We start from the raw sequence: 18,164 nt of genomic DNA, 5'->3' as shown, positions 1-18,164 counted from the left end.
AGTTAACCAGATACTGAAGGATGTAAATATTAAATGCTTCAGCATTACTTTTAAAATGTGCATTTCAACAATAATTTGGCATTGGAATGACAAGTTTGCTATCAAATTATAAGTGAAACTTATGAAAATATTGTTAGCTCTTTTCAATGCAATATTGAGTTTTACAATATTAAAACCAATCAAGGAAGCTTTTAAAAAAAATAAAATAGAAAAATGTAAACTTATAATGAAACATTTAAAACAAACTGGTTCATCATGATGGAGAGTGTTACTGCTCTGCACAGAGACAGAGCCCAGACAGTATCAGTCACATAGAACAATCAGGGTCACCTGATTTAAACAGTATTGTAATGGTCAAAGCATCTCCAAATCACCTATTTTAACCAGAGGTATTGCATTAGTGTGCTAAACAGATCCATTTCCTTACATGTCTTTATAGGAGGTGAAATGTGCACATATTTGTTGGGATAATTCACAAAAGCAAAGGCAAGTTCTCTCTCCTAAACAGATTAGCCAAGAAGACTACACAATAAAAGTGACTTTAAAATGCTTACTACAAGTTAGTTATAATGCTCTGAATTCTTTCTTTTCAATTTAGTTACAGGCAACATGATGGTCTACGTTCTCCCATCAGACCTCTGTTTCACCTCTGGAAGCAACACGACAGCAAATGAAAAGAAATGTATGTTTCAGGAAGTTTGATAAAACTTAATACTTTATCACCAAATAAAACAGGTTGAATATTAGATATATAAAAATTATGTTTAATGTTATGGTTGAAAGAGAATCAAGGCAAAAGGAAATTCAAATGTCATGACACATCAGCCTCAACTTTGAATTTCCTGGCATTTGTCTGTCAAGTTTATTATTTAAACAGTTTTTTTTTAATAAATGTTTAATATACATATTTATAAAATGGCTTAAATTAAGGCATCATCCAGCTGGCTGAAGTGTCCAACACAAGCATCTCTGTCACTCTGCATGACTAAAAGCTGGTTCAGTTTACCCTCAGCAAAAGCAACACTGCTCATAAAGGAGAAGAGGAAATAAAATAGGTAAAATCTCTTTAGTACTGTTCAAAACATGTTGCATTCAGTTAATCTGAAAACCAAATCTGAACACACTACAGACTTTAGGACTCAGAAAACCTTTCAAGAAACTCACCATCATTTCAGCCAGAGTTGAGTCAACTTGGCAGACAGAGCCCAGTTAAGGTCATCAAGGCTTAGACAGAAGATGGTAAACTTCTGAACCCATAGTGTAGTTTTACAGAAAGCCTCTAATATTCTGGAAAACGAATATTGTCCACTTAACATGAAACAGTAGAAGGAAAGCAGTTACAGTCTAAAAGATACAGCATAAACTTTCAGAAGGCCTACTCAAAGGACGGAAAACAGAAACAGAATCATCACGTACAGCTGCCAACTGAAAGGCTTTCAAAACTTGATCCAAAAGGCCAACTGGAGCTTAATATTAATACATTTTTTGGGTCCATTAAGACTATACTCTTGAAAGTGTCACACTATATGTCTTGCAATAATTCTTCTCTCAGAAGAACTGTATTTATTGAGTGGCAGAGGGATGGCCCTCCCCATTGAGTTGGAGATTATATTCTATTTCCAGGATATTAACAGGTTCCTGAAAACCTTGTTAATTGCATTTAAAATGCAAGGTTTTTTTGAATGGATTGGAATGTTTATAATTAAAATAAAGAATGTGCATGTCTTAGAAATAAATCAAATGGCTTTGATCAGTAAATTCTTAAACAGAATAGATTCTACATAATATTTATAATTAACAAAAGTTAATCTGACTACTTTGCCCCTCTGCATGTGCAACAGGTGTGCAAAGAAACGAGTCAGGTTGCACAAGAGATGCCCACGTTTTGGATACTGAAAAGCTGCACTGGCAATGTATGAAGTGCAGTTGCACCTAATCTTGTTAAAGCTGAATAGACTGTAGTCTCCCTAAACTTCATTGTGGAGATGCAGCTCTCCCATTGCATGGTAGGGCATCTATTCCGCAGTTCTAGCATGAGTGAAGGTGGCTATGGCCTCATTCTAAAACCTTGCAGGTCACACTTTGAACACTCATAGGACAAAAACAAAACCTGACTTGTGGCAGCTGACCAGTTATAAAGAGGTTGCAAACCATGAACAGCTGCACCACACGCTCTCCTTTGAAGAGAACTTCAGACTTTTCTTCAACAATAGGCCAAGTCTGCACTATAAAGTTTTCTCAGCATAGCTATGTTGACCAAGGGTAAGAACCCCCTCCCTGCAGTCGACACTGCTATAAACCCCAAGTGTAGATGCAGCTATGACAACAGAAGAGTGCTTCAGTCGGCATAGCTAACATAATTTGGGGAGGTGGTGTTACTATGCCAACTGAAAAAACCCTTCCGTGTGCATATGCTGCATTTACACTAGAGGTTTTTGTCAACATAGCTATACTGGTATAGCAAGACCAGCAAAATATTTGTAATGTAGACAAACCCATAGAAATCAAAGCTATATTCATAAAAATAATAGTAAGTAGAGATTCAAAGAAACCTGCTGAACTTCCTAAATCAAAGTCAGTCCTTAAAGTCTCCTGCAGACCATTCTGCCAGATCACTAAGTTGTGCAGAATGTTACTATTTATGATCTGATTTATCTGGTAAATAAGGATGTGGGGTGCTTTTAAAAACCAAACAAAACATCAAAGATACTTCGAGTAAGCTTGTCTACTGTGTATTATTCTGCAAGGTCCACTCAGTGAACATTTTATTTCAAAGACCGATCCTAGAGTTCATAGGAGTGCTCACAGTGCTTACTGGAGATCCATGCATCCTGCCTTTTCATCTAGAATATCATTCAACCCAGGCACCTGGAAGTGGAAAAAAAATGTTGAGGAAAGAGATGCATTTAATGCACCATGGAAAACAAATCCTTGCAGAAGGCTGGTAATTTAACCAGTGCTCAACATTTCTTGAGTGTCAATTTATACTAAACCATTCACTTGCATCAATGCCTTTTACAAGCAGAAATTTAAAAGTATCTATAAAACTACAGTATTTCTCCCTGCTTAGCATTGTAGCAGACTTGTCCAATGCTTTTCCTCCACATTAATCTACACCATACTAAAGCAGCACAACAGCCACACAAGCCCAGAGTACTGTATAAATAAAAATTCTTAATATTACCCTAGTGTAATGAAATAGGAAAGGTAAAAGGCATCCAACTAATAAAATGATCACTGAAATTCATACATCAGAATTTTTGTAAAGCACCATATTTCAGAAAGCTGTTTGAAATGTATAGCTGTATCTGAAGTCAAAGGCAGAATATCCTTGCATTTGATGATCAGATTCCCAGTGAGGTTCCTCAATGAATGTGAACACTACTGAACCAGTCTACATACTGGTTTTCTGATTTTATGTGGGGAGGTTTGGAGATGGGGACGCGGGCGGGCAGGGGGGAAAAAGGATTTCCTATTTCATCATCTAATCCAGCTGGTTCTTTTCTACTGTTAGGCTCTTGCTTTCAGGGTCATCCTTGTTCTGACTGGTTTGTTGTTCTATTTGTGGGATGGAAATTTGTGGCTGTTCTGCTCGCATCCTGGGATTGGTCAGCTCCTTGGTATTCAAGTTAGGCAGCTCCTCTGCACACAGGGAAGGATTATTTCGATCATCTGCATGGAGCGTGGGATTGGTCATTTGTTGTTCTGCTTCTTGTTGAGATGCTGGTGCATTCGTATCTTTGGGGGGGTTGGGGCAGCTGACAGGAGCCAGCACCAAGGGAGGATGAGGTAGGTCTTTCTGTAAGAAAATAAAAAAATAAAAATCATTTTTAGGATGATGTGAAGTGAGTAATAAGAGCTATTATTGCTACTAAGAGCAACTTAAACCATAATTTCTCAAAACCAGCTAGTTTTTACAGGAGACCAATCATTATACTGAATGGCCAACAGCAATTACACAATGGCCTTTTGGTGAAGGAGTTCAAAAATATGAACTGAAGCACATTGAAAGGAGAAGGATTACTTGCTGCGCAACTGCAGTTAATTCAAATCATCCCTAATTGTTGAAAGATTTGCACATCTATTCTCTGGGCAGGTCCCACTGAGTAACAAACACAGTGGGAGAATGCTCTCTGACGAATCTAATTAAATGTTTAAAGCCTATAGGCTCATTATCTCTGACTGATATAGGAAGCACTCTCAGCTCTCTTCCTGTTTACCTGCCATGGTGATAGTTGCTTCCCATCCTTACTAATAATAAATAACAGCTGGAACTTTTCTGGCACAGTTCACCGGATCTCAAAGTATTTTAACATTAATTAAGCTTCACAATTCCCCTAAGACATTTTATTCTCATTTTACAGTTGAGGAACTGAGGTATAAGATATGTTAAGTACCGAGATGAGAAATTAAACCCCTGTCCCAAGCTCTACCCATTAGGTCCTATCTCTGACTTTTCCTTTCTACTGGAGAGTAATCAAATTTAAGGGATACACATTCAATACAGATAATGTCACAAAAATCTGGATAGCAGTAGCTATTTGTTTTAAATCCTTTACCAGTGATTTGCTCTGGTCTTCCCCATGATTAGGTGTCTTTAACAGACTACCTGTAAGATGGTCTATTGGTTTTCTCCACTGTGTTTCATTTTTTCCATTTGCATCATGAGGGCTCATCTGGTTCCTGTAGTATGTTCTCTTAAATAGAAAGTGACCTCTCCTCCTTTCAGCCCTTGTCTATCATTTCTATATATGCTCTTCCTACCTGAATTGCCATTTGACTTGTACATTTAATTCCAACAAGCTTCTTCAAACTTAAAGGTCAAGCTTCCTATGCATTATCAACTCAAACTCAACCTGCCTATTAGCTCTGTGCCTGGCATTTGTGTAGACCAGAGATGGGAAAAGCCCACTCTATAGCCATCATTAACCTCAATGTAGAGAATACAGATTCTAACAAACTATCTTCATCTGAACACCCACGTTGCACTGATCTGCAATGGGCTGCACCCCTTTCTAAGGATGTTAGCGACGGCTTTCTTTTACACAAATCAGCTGCAGTTTTGCTCCCAACAAGTTTCCAATGTGGCCTTCAGATATGAAAAGTTTGTCTATCAAAGGGATATAGATACTAAATACAAATTGTGAGTATCAGCAGGATTTAAACAAAGGAAGAGACCCTTTTTCATTCCACAATGTATCTTTATGGTTATTCATTTTCTCCCCATTCTCATACCTTGAACTGCCTACAGAATAAGGTGACTATATTTAAAAAAAAAAAAAAAAAAAAAGAGAGACTTTTGTAGAAACATTCTGGGGCCATGAAAATAATCAAGGACTAAAGTGTTTGTTTTTTAAAGTGTGCTGGTGTTATTTCTTCCAGCTTCTGACCCAATAGTTGCATAATTCTCCGAGGGGAGGATTTTTCATAGTAACTTAGTGTTCTGAGTGAGGCCTGGGTGTACACTTCCAAATGTTGCCAGTATAACTATGCCAGCTGGGCATATGAAAAAAAATCACAACCCATAGCTATGCTGGCAAAAGTCCAAGTGTAGACACAGTTATACAGATAGCTCAGTTCAATCAGGGAACTGGTATAAGCTATATCAGCAAAAGAACTCCTGTCAGTATAAGCTATGTCTCCACTAGGTGGGTTTGCCAGTATAGTTATGCTGATATAGTTATATTGGCAAACCCTTTGTAGTATAGACAAGGCCTGAGTTTATCATGAAATCGATGAATTGACTAACATTCACTCATAGCAAAAGAACTGCTTTGATACTGGACTTGTCTCTTCACTCCAAATACTGTTTATCACACTGAACTCTCATTCCACTGGGCAGTGTTTCCTGGTGAACACACAATAAATTATACTCTGTACGGCAATACATTTTGAACAAAAAAAATAATAGTTCTAAAACAAAAACAAATACAAAAATCCAAATCCACAAGTGTTTTGACTTAAGTGAAAAACCAGAACGTTTCAGAAGCTTGTGGGACACCCTATGAAAAATCTAGTCTCTTTCTGCAGGATCTTGAATTGATTTGCTGCATCTTTACCCTTATATTAAATATCTGCTCAATGAATTATCCCTTACTATGAGGTATCTACTCCCTTCATAATGGATGCATTTAACTTGCAACAAAGAATTTAACAAATTAGCCTAAAGGTGACAATTTAAGATCCTAAATTAACTCCCTACCTCCTTAACTCCTTTTGTTAACCTGCAAAAAGATCCTTACAATTCTTCATATTCATGGAAGTCACCTGATGAAGTTATAATTAATAAAACATACAATAAAGCTATTTGTCACAAATACCAAGACTTAGAGCAGGGTCAGGGTGGATAGGTAGGGACTGATCTACTTTATACTGGTTAATTTTAGTGGCTACAAACATTAAAGTAGAAAATTCTAAGGCTCATGTTATACAATGGCTAAAGCCTGAAAAGACTCTTTAGGACCAAAACATGAACATTAAATGAATGCAGAATATCAAGTTCTTTGTATTGTTGGATAGTACTACAATATTTTACTCAACTTTAATTCTATTTAGGATTTATAATATTAGTATTTCTTGAAGACACTCATATCAAACTGGTATTCACCGCAAAGCCGCTGCCCGTCCAGAACATTGCAAGCTCCTTACGCCAAAGGGCCACAGCAAAGCTAGTGATAAGAGTACAGGGCACCAAGTAGAGCAGAGCTGGCTGACCCATCTGCATCAATGCCAAGGCTACAAAGGTCACCAGAAGGCCAATGCCATATGCTAAAAGGAGATAAAAAATAACAAAAGAAAATAATTCAGATATAGCTCTGGTCAAGAATGGTAGCACAATTATCTAGAAAAACATTCTAATGATAGCTTCCTTCAGTTAGTAGTATGAAGCTGCTTTTATAGTGCTTTGCAGACTTCCCTAAATACCACCACTCTGTGTCCAACATTCGTTCAGGATTACTCTTTGCTAAACATGGAAAGATTATCTGCTAGACTTAGGGGTGGGCAAACTACGGCTCAGGGGCCGCATCCGGCCCTTCAGATGTTTTCATCAGGCCCTTAAGTTCCCGCTGACGAGTGGGGTCAGGGGCGTGCCCTGCTCCGCTGTGGGGCTCCCAGAAGCAGTGGCATGTCCCTCCTCCGGCTCCTATGTGGTAGGGGCAGCCAGGGGGCTCCGCACGCTGCCCCCGCCCCAAGCACCGCCCCCGCAGCTCCCATTGGCTGCGGTTCACAGCCAGTGGGAGCTGCAGGGGCGGCGCCTGCAGACGGGGCAGCACGCAGAACTGCCTAGCCACACCTCCGCGTAGGATCCAGAAGGGGAACATGCCGCTGTTTCCGGGAGCTGCTTCAAGTAAGTGGCGCCTGGAGCCTGCACCCCTGACCTCCTCCCACACCCCAACCCCCTGCCCCAGCCCTGATCCCCCTCCCACCCTCTGAACCCCTCTGTCCCAGCTTGGAGCACCCTTCTGCACTCCCATCCCCTCATCCCCAGCCCCACCCCAGAGCCCGCACCCCCAGCCGGAGCCCTTACCCCATCCCCCACCCCAACCCCCAATTTCATGAGCCTGCCATACAATTTCCATACCCAGATGTGGCCCTCGGGCCAAAAAGTTTTCTCACCCCTGTGCTAGACTATGAGATGTTGTCTTTCAGTGAAAGAGGACAATTGTGCAGTATTTGTGGTACAATTAACTCAGTGTCTAGAACAATTTTACAAAGGCAAAATAAATCAATGAAACATTTTATTAAATCACTTGAGTTTAAAAAAAAAAAAAAAAGGCAAAAAAGGTCTTGTATTTAAACCATACAATATTTTAATTAAAACAAATAAATACTTCCTGATCACTATAACCAGCACTTCTTGTGATTTGGAAGTGCTTGGCTTTTCACTCACATTCCTGGGCATCACTGCAACATCATTAAACAGATACCTAGTTGTGTTTGTGATGGGGTATACCAGGCCCTCTGTGGCCCCTTGCTGGAGGCCCCTGGATCCTACTACACCCTGCTCTAGGAAAGGAACAGTGAAGATGGGTCCTCCAGGCCTGCCTACAGAGGTCTCACGGAAGCAGCCAGTCAGAGCCCAGCAGGCTCAGATAAAAGGAGGTGCAGGACCTTAGCAGGACAGTTCCTGGCTGAGACCAGAGGGGCAAGGAAGGTGCTCCTCTCTGGCCAAAGGAGCTCAAGGAATCACCAGTGTTTATTTCTGGCTGTATTTGCTTAAGCTGTGAGAGAGAAGAGCTGAGAACTTTAACCTGAGGTAAGGGATGACGATAAATGGGCTACGTGGGAAGAGGCCCAGGGAATTAGCAGCATCAAACAGAAGTGAGTGCATATGGCTGCTGTTTATAGGGTCCCTGGGTTGGAACACAGCATAGTGGGCATGCCTGGATTCCCCCACCGATCACCGGCTGCTGCGGGGAGCCCCGGGCCCTTTAAATCACCGCCGGGGAAGCCGGTCCGGTCTGGCACGGCATACTGGCTCTTGCCGGTATGCCGTACCAGACCGTACCGGCTTACTTTCACCTCTGGGGAGGGCAGATAGTTTTTGGACTTTTGCTACTCCAGAATGGGTTTGTTTTGATTCTGTGAGCCTGCTGGAGGGCCAAGGCACTGAAGACCCGCCAAGCGACGTTGAGGGTGCAAGGAGTGGGAAAAGGTCTACAATACCACACAACAGCAGAAGGTGCTCAAGGGGTGAGTGCCCGCCGTTAGAATGTTACTACTCATTGAAACATTTATATATTTGCAGAAAATATTAACAAATACAAAAGACCTTTAAAAGCTTGCAAGGTGCAAGTTTGTGGGCTTATTTCTGGTGCAGGAAGATAAATAAAATAGCCAGACAAAAAGCTTCAATCACTTGAAGTTAAGGTTATAAATGCTAATCTATAACTTAAAGCAGACATGCAAAATTCTACCCATACAAGGCAAATATTTTACTGTTGGGAGGCAATATATTGTTTATCCAGTTGTTATGGCAAAGGGTATGCAAGTAATTCCGTATCTAGGCTAGTACATTTCATGTCTAATTTGCAAGGCTGATTTAAGAGAATACCACAGCAGAATAAGTGTAGCTTTAGTCAAGAAATTCAAATTTAAAGATTACATTTAAACACCCCAAACCTGTGAATGGAAATGCAGCAGCAAGGTAGCTCAAGTCATTTTAGGAGTCCCTTTGGAGCTAGCAACTCTTGTAGGAATCCCTACAGTAGTTTTTCCTAAAGCGTTTTGGAGCCTTCAACTGGAAATAGCTTAAGGCCTCGCTGTCTTAAGAATTTCCTTTAGGGAGTCTGCAGAGTTGGAAGTCTGACCATAGGCTGCAGTAATCCTTAACTCCATCTAAGATGATTTGTAGATTTTACAGACTACATATACTTCATATAGAATCATAAAAATGTAGGGCTGGAAGGGACCTTGGGAAGTCATCAAGTCCAGCCCCCTGCTTTGTGGCAGGACCAAGCAGACCTAGGCCATCCCTGACAAGTTTTTGTCCAACTTGTTTTTAAAAGCTTCCAATGATGGGGACTCCACAATCTCCCTTGGAAGCCTCTTCCAGAACTTAACCATCCTTATAGTTAAAAAGTTGTCACCAATATCTAACCTAAATTTCCGTTGCTGCAAATTAAGCCAATTACTTCATGGCCTACCTTCAGTGGAAATGGAGAACAACTGATCACCGTCCTCTTTATAATAAGTCTTCCAATATATTAAGGGCTATCAGGTCCCCCCTCACTCTTCTTTTCTCAAGACTAAACATGCCCAGTTTAACATTTATCATTTTTGTTGCTCTCCTCTAGACTCTTTCCAATTTGTCCACAAGAGGAGGTTACTCACCCTGTGCAGTAACTGACGTTCTTCGAGTGTCCCTGTGGGTGCTCCACTCCAGCTGTTGGTGCGTCCCTGAGCCTTCACTCGGATATTTTTACAGCAGTACTCGTACTGGTCATGCATGTGCAGAGCCTGCCCCCCCACTCTGAGTGTACCTTAATAGTACGTGTGCACGACCGGTCTGCTCAGTTCTTTCTCTACAACGGAGGCTATCCAACTCTAAAGTAGAGGAGAGGAGGTTGGGTAGTGGAGCACCCACAGGGACACTCATCTCGAAGAACCTCAGGCCTCGGCTACACTGGCGCTGTACAGCGCTGCAACTTGCTGCGCTCAGGGGTGTGAAAACACCCCCCCTCCGAGCGCAGCGAGTGCAGTGCTGTAAAGCACCAGTGTGATCAGAGCCTGCAGCGTTGCACGCTCACTCGCACCGCTGCAAGCTACTCCCCTCGGAGAGGTGGAGTACATACAGCGCTGCGAGAGCTCTCTCGCAGCGCTGGCGGCGTGACTACACTCGCGCTTCACAGCGCTGCCGCGGCAGCGCTGTGAATTCCCGAGTGTAGCCAAGGCCTCAGTTACTGCACAGGGTGAGTAACCACCTCTTCGAGAGAGAGATATCCTTGTGGGTGCTCCACTCCAGGTGACTTAAAAGCAGTGTGTCTCAAGGAGGTAGGGACTTCGGATTCGGTAGGAATGCAGTAGATAATACAGCTCTGCCTAATCGTGCATCAGAGTGAGGGCCTTGAGTAAGGGCATAATGCTTAACAAATGTGTGTTCAGAAGTCCGAGTGGCTGCTTTACAGATGTCATCCAGAGGAACTTCACGTAGAAAAGCCATGGAGGTAGTCACAGACCTAGTGGAGTGAGTTCTGATGCTGGCTGGAGGCGTAACTTTCTTTATTTGATAGCACAGCAGGATACAGTCAGAAATCCAGTATGAAAGTCTCTGGGTAGAAATAGGTGTCCCTTTGGAGCGCTCCGCAATGGAGACAAAGAGTCTAGAAGAGTTTCTAAAGGGCTTGGTTCTATCCAAATAGAAGGACAAAGCACTGCATACATCTAACGTATGCATTGTGGATTCAAAAGAGTTTGCATGTGATTTAGGAAAGAAGATTGGTAGGTGTATCGGCTCACTGATGTGGAATAACGAATGCACCTTTGGAAGAAATTTGGGGTGTAGTCGGAGGGTAACCTTGTCCTTAAAAAATAGTGTGTACGGTGTGTCCGCCATGAGAGCTGCTATTTCTCCTGCATGTCTGGTGGAGGTGATTGCCACTAAGAATGCTGTTTCCATAGAGAGGTGTAAGAGGGAGCAAGTGGCTAGGGGCTCGAATGGTTGTTGAGTTAAGCAGGATAATACTAAGTGAAGGTCCCACGGAGGGGTAGGAGGTTTAATGTCTGGGTATAGGGATTGGAGCCCTTTGAGAAAATGCTTGGTGATTGGATGAGCAAAAACAGAGGTATCGTCGATCTTGTAATGAAAAGTTGTAATAGCAGCTAAGTGGACCTTGATGGAGCTGAAAGAAAGGCCACATTGTTTAAGGTCTAATAGGTAGTCGAGTATGGGCAGAAGAGATACAGAAGTAGGAGGGAGTTGTTTCGTTGAGCACCATTGTGTGAATCATTTCCACTTTCGGAGATAGGTGATGCGAGTAGATTGTGTTCTGCTATGTAGGAACACTCTTTGAACCTGCTCAGAGCATGCTAGTTCATTTTGGAAGAACCATGTAGGAACCAAGCTTTGAGGTGAAGCATGGACAGGTTGGGGTGAAGAAATCGGTCGTGTTGATGTGATAGGAGATTCGGAGTGAGGGGCAATGAAAATCGGTGGGCGAATTGACATTCTGGTGAGGAACGGAAGCCACGGTTGTCTGGGCCACGACAGGGCAATCAGAATTACCCTGGCATGATCTGTTCGTATCTTTGTCAGAACTCTGTGAAGAACCGGTATTGGGGGAAAAGCATACATTAAGTGTTGAGCCCATAAGATCAGGAATGCATCTCCTAGGGAATGTTTGCCCAATCCCTCTCTGGAGCAAAATTCGGGACATTTCTTGTTCTTTGCAGTTGCAAAGAGGTCCACGGTTGGATAGCACCAAACGCGGAATATATTGCATATGATCATGTCGTTTATCTCCCATTCGTATCCCAGGGAAAACGTCTGCTTAGTTCAGGGCTTCTCAAACTGGGGGTCAAGACCCCTCAGGGGGTCATGAGGTTATTACATGGGGGCTTGCGAGCTGTCAGCGTCTACCCCAAACCCCGCTTCACCTCTAGTATTTATAAATAGTGTTAAATATAAAAGAAGTGTTTTTAATTTATAAAGGGGGTTACACTCAGAGGCTTGCTGTGTGAAAGGGGTCACCAGGACAAAAGTTTGAGAACCACTGACTTAGTTCGTCCGCGGTGGTATTCAGGGCCCCGGGAAGATAGGCGGCTGATATCTGGATGTTGTTTGTGAGGCACCAATTCCAGAGCTTCATGGCTTCCGTACAAAGTGAATGAGAATGAGCCCCTCCATGCCTGTTGACATAGAACATGCATGTGATGTTGTCTGTTATTATCCGAACATGTTGGTTCTGAATAAATGGAAGGAAGTGACGGCAGGCATTGCATATGGCTTGCAGTTCTAGGACGTTTATATGTAGGGAGGCTTTGGTGGGACATGTGCGCTCCCCATCCCGTGAGGGATGCGTCGGTAGTCATTATGAGTGATGGGGAGTCCTGGAGAAAGGGGACGCCTGAGCAGAGGTTGGAGAGAACTGTCCACCATCAGAGGGAGTCTTTGATTCTGAAGGGTATAGATAGAGGCTTGTTTGGAGCGTGTACGTTCGGTCTGTAAACTGTGGCCAACGAAGCTTGGAAGCACCTCATGTATAGGCGTGCATTTTTGACCACGAAGGTACACAAGGCCATGTGGCCTAATAGTTGCAGGCAGTCTCGTGCAGTGACCTGGGAACTGTTGTGAAGTTTTGTAACCAGAGTTTTATGGTGTTGAAACGATCCAGTGGGAGCAACGCTATTCCCGTTTGGGAATCAAGGTGCGCTCCTATGAACTCCAGTTGTTGGGTAGGAGATAAGGTGGATTTGTTTTTGTTTATTTGCAGGCCAAGGGAAAGGAAGCAAGTGACGGTAAGCTGCGTGGATCAAAGCGCTTCATCGACCGTTGAGGCTTTGAGAAGACAATCGTCGAGGTAAGGAAATATTATAACCCCCTGTTTCCTGAGGCGGGCAGTAACCACGGCTAGGAGTTTGGAGAAAACTCAGGGGGTGATAGATAGGCCGAAGGGCAACACACTGTATTGAAAATGTGTCGAACTGAGGGTAAAACAAAGAAAACGTCTGTGGGCTGGGTGAATAGTCACATGAAAATAAGCGTCCTGTAAGTCGAGGGCTGAAAATCAATCGCCCTGCTCCAGCGCTGGGATTACAGTGGTGAGTGTAATCCCATTTTGAACTTTTGCTTTTTGATAAATTTGTTTAGCTGCCTGAGGTCGAGGATTGGTCGCCATCCCCCGGTATTCTTTTCTGTTAAGAAGTAATGGGAGTAGAAACCTTTCCCTCTGTGTTGTTCAGGAACGATATCCACTGCCCCCAATTGAAGGAGATGTTGCACTTCTTGGAGGAACAGTTGCTTGTGAGAGGGGTCCCTGAAGAGGGACGGGGAGGGTGGGTGGGTGGGAGGCGGGGAGAGGAAAGGGATAGAATAGCCAACTGTGAGGACCTCTAAAGCCCACTTGTCGGTGGTAATATTGCGCCATTGATGGGAGAATGGGCGTAGGCGGTGACCAAAAATAGGGGCAGGCGGTGTAAACGCTGAAGTGGGAATATTGTTTTCTATACCCTCAACCAAGGCTTCAAATTTGCTTATTGGTTGGAGGGGGTTGAGACGCTGCCGAGGAGTTGGGACGGTGGCGTTGGTATCTGGATCTCTGGCGTTGCTGTTGCTCGTGAGATCTATGGAATTGCTGGGTGTATGTGAGGTAGCATGGTCGCTGGTAAGGCTGGTATCTATATTGTCATCTTCTGGTCATAGGGGGTTTGAATTCCTAAAGGCCAAAGAGTTGCCCTGGAGTCCTTCATGGAGTGGAGTACGTCATTTGTGGTGGAGGCAAATAGTTTGTCACCGTCGAAGGGGAGATCCTCAGTGGTACTTTGGACCTCCTGGGGAAAGGAAGACGACGAGAGCCATGACCCTCGACGCATCACAACTGCTGTGGCAGTGGACCGTGCTGCTGTATTGGCCACATCAAGGGCAGCTTGAAGAGCAGTGCGGGAGATGATTTGTCCCTTGGAAACTATGGCTGTAAACTGTTTCTTTTCTTCTGGAATGTGATCAATAAAGTCCATGAATTTATTGTAATTTTTGTGGTTGTACTTTGCTAGAACAGCTGTATAATTAGCAATGCGAAACTGCAACGTGGAAGAAGCGTATACCTTACGCCTGAGCAAATTACTTGCTTACTGTCCTTATCGGAGGGAGTGGAGTGGGGAAAATGGTGTTTGTTCTTTTGGTTAACTGCATCTACTACCAGCGAGTTTGGCGCTGAGCGAGTGAAAAGGAATTCTGAGCCCTTGGAAGGAATAAAGTACTTTCAGTCTGCTCTCTTACAGGTAGGCAGGCTTGCAGTCGGGGTTTGTCAAATGGCCTTGGCAGGTTCTAAAAGAGCTGCGTTGATAGATAATGCAATTCTAGAAGAAGAAGAGGGCTGCAGGATGTCAGTTAGCTCATGCTGCTGTTCAGGAACTTCCTCCGGGTTAATTCATAGCTCACTGGCAGTTCTTTTAAACAGGTCTTGAAATTTTGAGAAGTTGTCCGAAGACGTCGGAGGAGGCGGCGGAAGCAATGCTTCATCAGGCGTAACACCTGGTTCTACCAGGTTAGAGGTAGGCTGTGCTTGCTCTTGTGACAGGGCTGCCTGGTGTCTGGAGTCAGTGGCAGGGTTGTCAGCTGATGGTATCGAGCAGGCCTCACGCCTGGCTGCATTGGTATAACGAGTATGGTCCTGAGTATAAGGAGCCCATGGAGTCCAATATTGCCACTGTGGTGGGAAGGGCATGGGTGGTACCATCCAGGGGTTAACGCACCATGGGGCAGGACCCTCAGAGTAGGATGTGGCAGCTTTTCTATGACCTCTCTTGACTGGGGACTGTGGATGGGAGATCTGATAAGGTAAAAATTCTCCCTGCAGCCCAGATTCCTCATCATTGGAGGAAAGCTGTGCGGACCTTGCCTGAGGGTCTGGAGAGAAGTAGGTGTTAAGTAGGGGTGATTGCAAGATAGGTGACACCAGGAGGTCCCTTGAGCGTGTGAATTGCCATGCTGCAGTGCCTCTGTGAGGGAAGGGCTGAGTGAGAGGAATTTGTTGTGAGGAGGGATTCCTCTGCACCGAGCGTTCTGTCACTGCCGGATAGTTCAAAGGCAGACGGTGCGGGGAGAGTGAGAGGAGCCTGCAGGGGGTCAGGCAGGCTAGTATGTGTCGGCACCGCTTCCATTGTGGTGCCGAACAGTGCCGTGTGAGAGACAGGCAACAAAGCCTGAAGCCTTAGCACTGGAGGTTTGTGTGACCGCCGCAGCGGCAGGCGGATTTCGCATGGTGCCAGAGAAGCCCGGTGCATCAAAGATACTCAGCCAGGGGAGCGCGGGGAGGGAAGCAGTCCCTGGAGAAGGCTTGTCCCTGTGAATACCCTTTGCGGGTGAGAGAGTAATTTTTTTTTAAGTTTTCTTTAAAGCAGGGGGGCTGCGGTGTACAGCAGAGTCAGGGCCCGGGTCTGAGGCTGGTCCGAGAGATTTTTGCAGCAGGAGCAGTTTTAGCCACAGCTCCCTGTCTTTGCGTGCCCTGGATTTCAACTTGCTGCAGTGGGCACACTTTTGGGGGATGTGGGACTCCCCCAAACATTTAATACATTTAGAATGGCCATCTAAAAGAGGGATGGCATCATTACAGTTAAAGCAGCGCTTAAAACCTGGAGAGCAAGGCATGTTGCAAGTGGCTGTGCTGACAGGAACAAAAAATTTTTTTTTTTTTTAAGAGACGAGAGAGACGGGAAAAGGGTACCTAACTATTACTGGTAAGCTAAACTAAGAGGGAAAACAAGTTGAACAAGGGAGAGAAGAAATTCTCTAACGAGTCTGCTGAGCTCCATCTCAGGCCGGGGACAGTAGAGAAGGAACTGAGGAGACTGGTCGTGCACATGTACTATTGAGGTACACTCAGAGCGGGGGGAGGAGCAGCGGGGGAGAGAGGGGGGAGGGCGGCGGCTCTGCGCGTGCGTGACCAGTACGAGTACTGCTGTAAAAATCTCCGAGCGAAGGTGCAGGGACGCACCAAGACCTGGAGTGGAGCACCGACAGTGACATCTCTCGAAGAAGAACTTTCCTAAATTGTGGTGCCCAGAACTAGACACAGTACTCCAGCTGGGATCTTACCAGTGTTGAGTATAGTGGGACAATTACCTCCTGTGTCTTACCTACAACACTCCTGTTAATGCACCCCAGAATCATATTAGCCTTTTTTACAGCTGGATCACATTGATGACTGATATTCAGTTTGTGATCCACTATAACCTTCAGATCCTTTTTAGCAGTACTACCACCTAGACAGTTATTCCCCATTTTGTAGTTGTGCATTTGATTTTTCCTTCCTAAGTGAAGTACTCTGCACTTGTCTTTACTGAATTTCATCTTGTTGAATTTAGACCAATTCTCCAATTTGTCAAGGTCATTTTGAATTTTGAACCTGTCCTCCAAAGTGCTTGCAACCCCTCCCAGCTCAGTGTAATCTGCAGATTTTATAAGCATACGCTTTACACCATATCCAAGTCATTAATGAAACTATTGAACAGCACTGCACCCAGGACCAATCCCTGCAGGACCCTACTAGATGTGCCCCCCTCAATTTGCCAGCAAACTATTGATAACTTATAGTAATTTCATGTAAAGAGTATGCTTATGAGAATGTCATGCGGAACAATGTCAAACTTATAAAATGAAGGTATATCACTACTGCTTTCCCCCATCCACTAGGTCAGTAATCCTATCAAAGAAGGAAATTAAGTTGGTTTGGCATTATTTGTTCTTGACAAATCTATGCTGACTATTCCTTATAACCCTATTATCCTCCAGGTGCTTACAAACTGATTGTTTAATAATTTGCTCCAGTATCTTTCCAGGTGTTGAAGTCAGGCTGCCTGGTCTATAATTCCATGGTTCCTCCTTGTTCCCCTTTTTAAAGATAGATACTATGTTTGCCCATCTCCAGTCTTTCGGAACTTTTTCCGTCCTCCAGGAGTACTCAAGGTAATTGCTAACAGCTCCAAGACTGCTTCAGCTAGTTCCTTAAGTACCACAGGATGAATTTCATCAGGCTCTGCTGACATAGAATCATAGGACTGGAAGGGACCTCGAGATGTCATCTAGTCCAGTCCCCTGCACTCATGGCAGGACTATTATCTAGACCATCCCTGACAGGTGTTTGTATAACCTGCTCTTAAAAATCCCCAATGATGGAGATTTCACAACCTCCCTAGGCAATTTATTCCAGTGCTTAACCACCCTGACAGTTACGAAGTTTTTTCTAATGTCCAACCTAAACCTCTCTTGCTGCAATTTAAGCCCATTGCTTCTTGTCCTATCCTCAGAAGTTAAGAACAATATTTTTTCTCCCTCCTCCTTGTAACAACCTTTTAGGTACTTGAAAACTCTTATGTCCCCTCTCAGTCTTCTCTTTTCCAGATTACACCAACCCAATTTTTTCAATCTTCCCTCATAGGTCATGTTTTCTAGCCTTTAATCATTTTTGTTGTTCTTCTCTGGACTTTCTCCAATTTGTCCACATCTTTCCTGAAATGTGGCACCCAGAACTGGACACAATACTCCAGTTGAGGCCTAATCAGTGTGGAATAGAGCGGAAGAATTACTTCTCATGTCTCGCTTACAACACTCCTGCTAATACATCCCAGGAAGATGTTTGCTTTTTTTGCAACAGTGTTACACTGTTGAATCATATTTAGCTTGTGGTCCACTATGGCCCCCAGATCCTTTTCAGCAGTACTCCTTCCTAGGCAGTCATTTCCCATTTTGTATGTGTGCAACTGATTGTTCCTTCCTAAGTGGAGTACTTTGCATTTGTCCTTATTGAATTTTATCCTATTGACTTCAGACCATTTCTCCAGTTTGTCCAGATCATTTTGAATTATAATCCTGTCCTCCAAAGACATGAATATATCTAACTTATCTAAACATTGTTTAACTTGTTCTTTCCCTATTTTGGCTTGCATTCCTTCCCCCGATTGTTAATATTAATTTTGTTGAGTATCTGGTCATCATGAACCTTTTA

At 43.7% G+C, this 18,164-nt stretch overlaps 1 protein-coding gene across 2 annotated transcripts in view; it reads right to left on the bottom strand.

Annotated features, from left to right (window-relative positions):
• Nucleotides 1-750: 750 nt before the first annotated feature.
• The window catches only part of SPPL2B (signal peptide peptidase like 2B), a 109,411-nt gene continuing 91,997 nt past the window's right edge, over nt 751-18,164 (bottom strand). The window contains exons 14-15 of one of the 2 annotated variants that reach the window (XM_024216595.2): nt 6,608-6,768; nt 751-3,799 (exon numbers count right to left, since the gene is read on the bottom strand). In XM_024216595.2, coding sequence (XP_024072363.1) covers nt 3,485-3,799; nt 6,608-6,768 — 476 coding nt within the window. In that variant the 3' untranslated portion in view covers nt 751-3,484. Of the gene's footprint in view, nt 3,800-6,540; nt 6,769-18,164 lie in introns of both variants that reach the window. The other variant, XM_024216596.1, reaches the window with a different exon arrangement.

The sequence above is a fragment of the Terrapene carolina genome, unplaced genomic scaffold (genome assembly GCF_002925995.2).
Source record: "Terrapene carolina triunguis isolate 2854851 unplaced genomic scaffold, T_m_triunguis-2.0 Scaffold662, whole genome shotgun sequence".
In the NCBI taxonomy this organism is placed as follows: domain Eukaryota; kingdom Metazoa; phylum Chordata; order Testudines; family Emydidae; genus Terrapene; species Terrapene triunguis.
The sequence above is the reverse complement of the archived record's forward strand: the minus strand, read 5'-3'. Positions and strand labels throughout refer to the sequence as shown.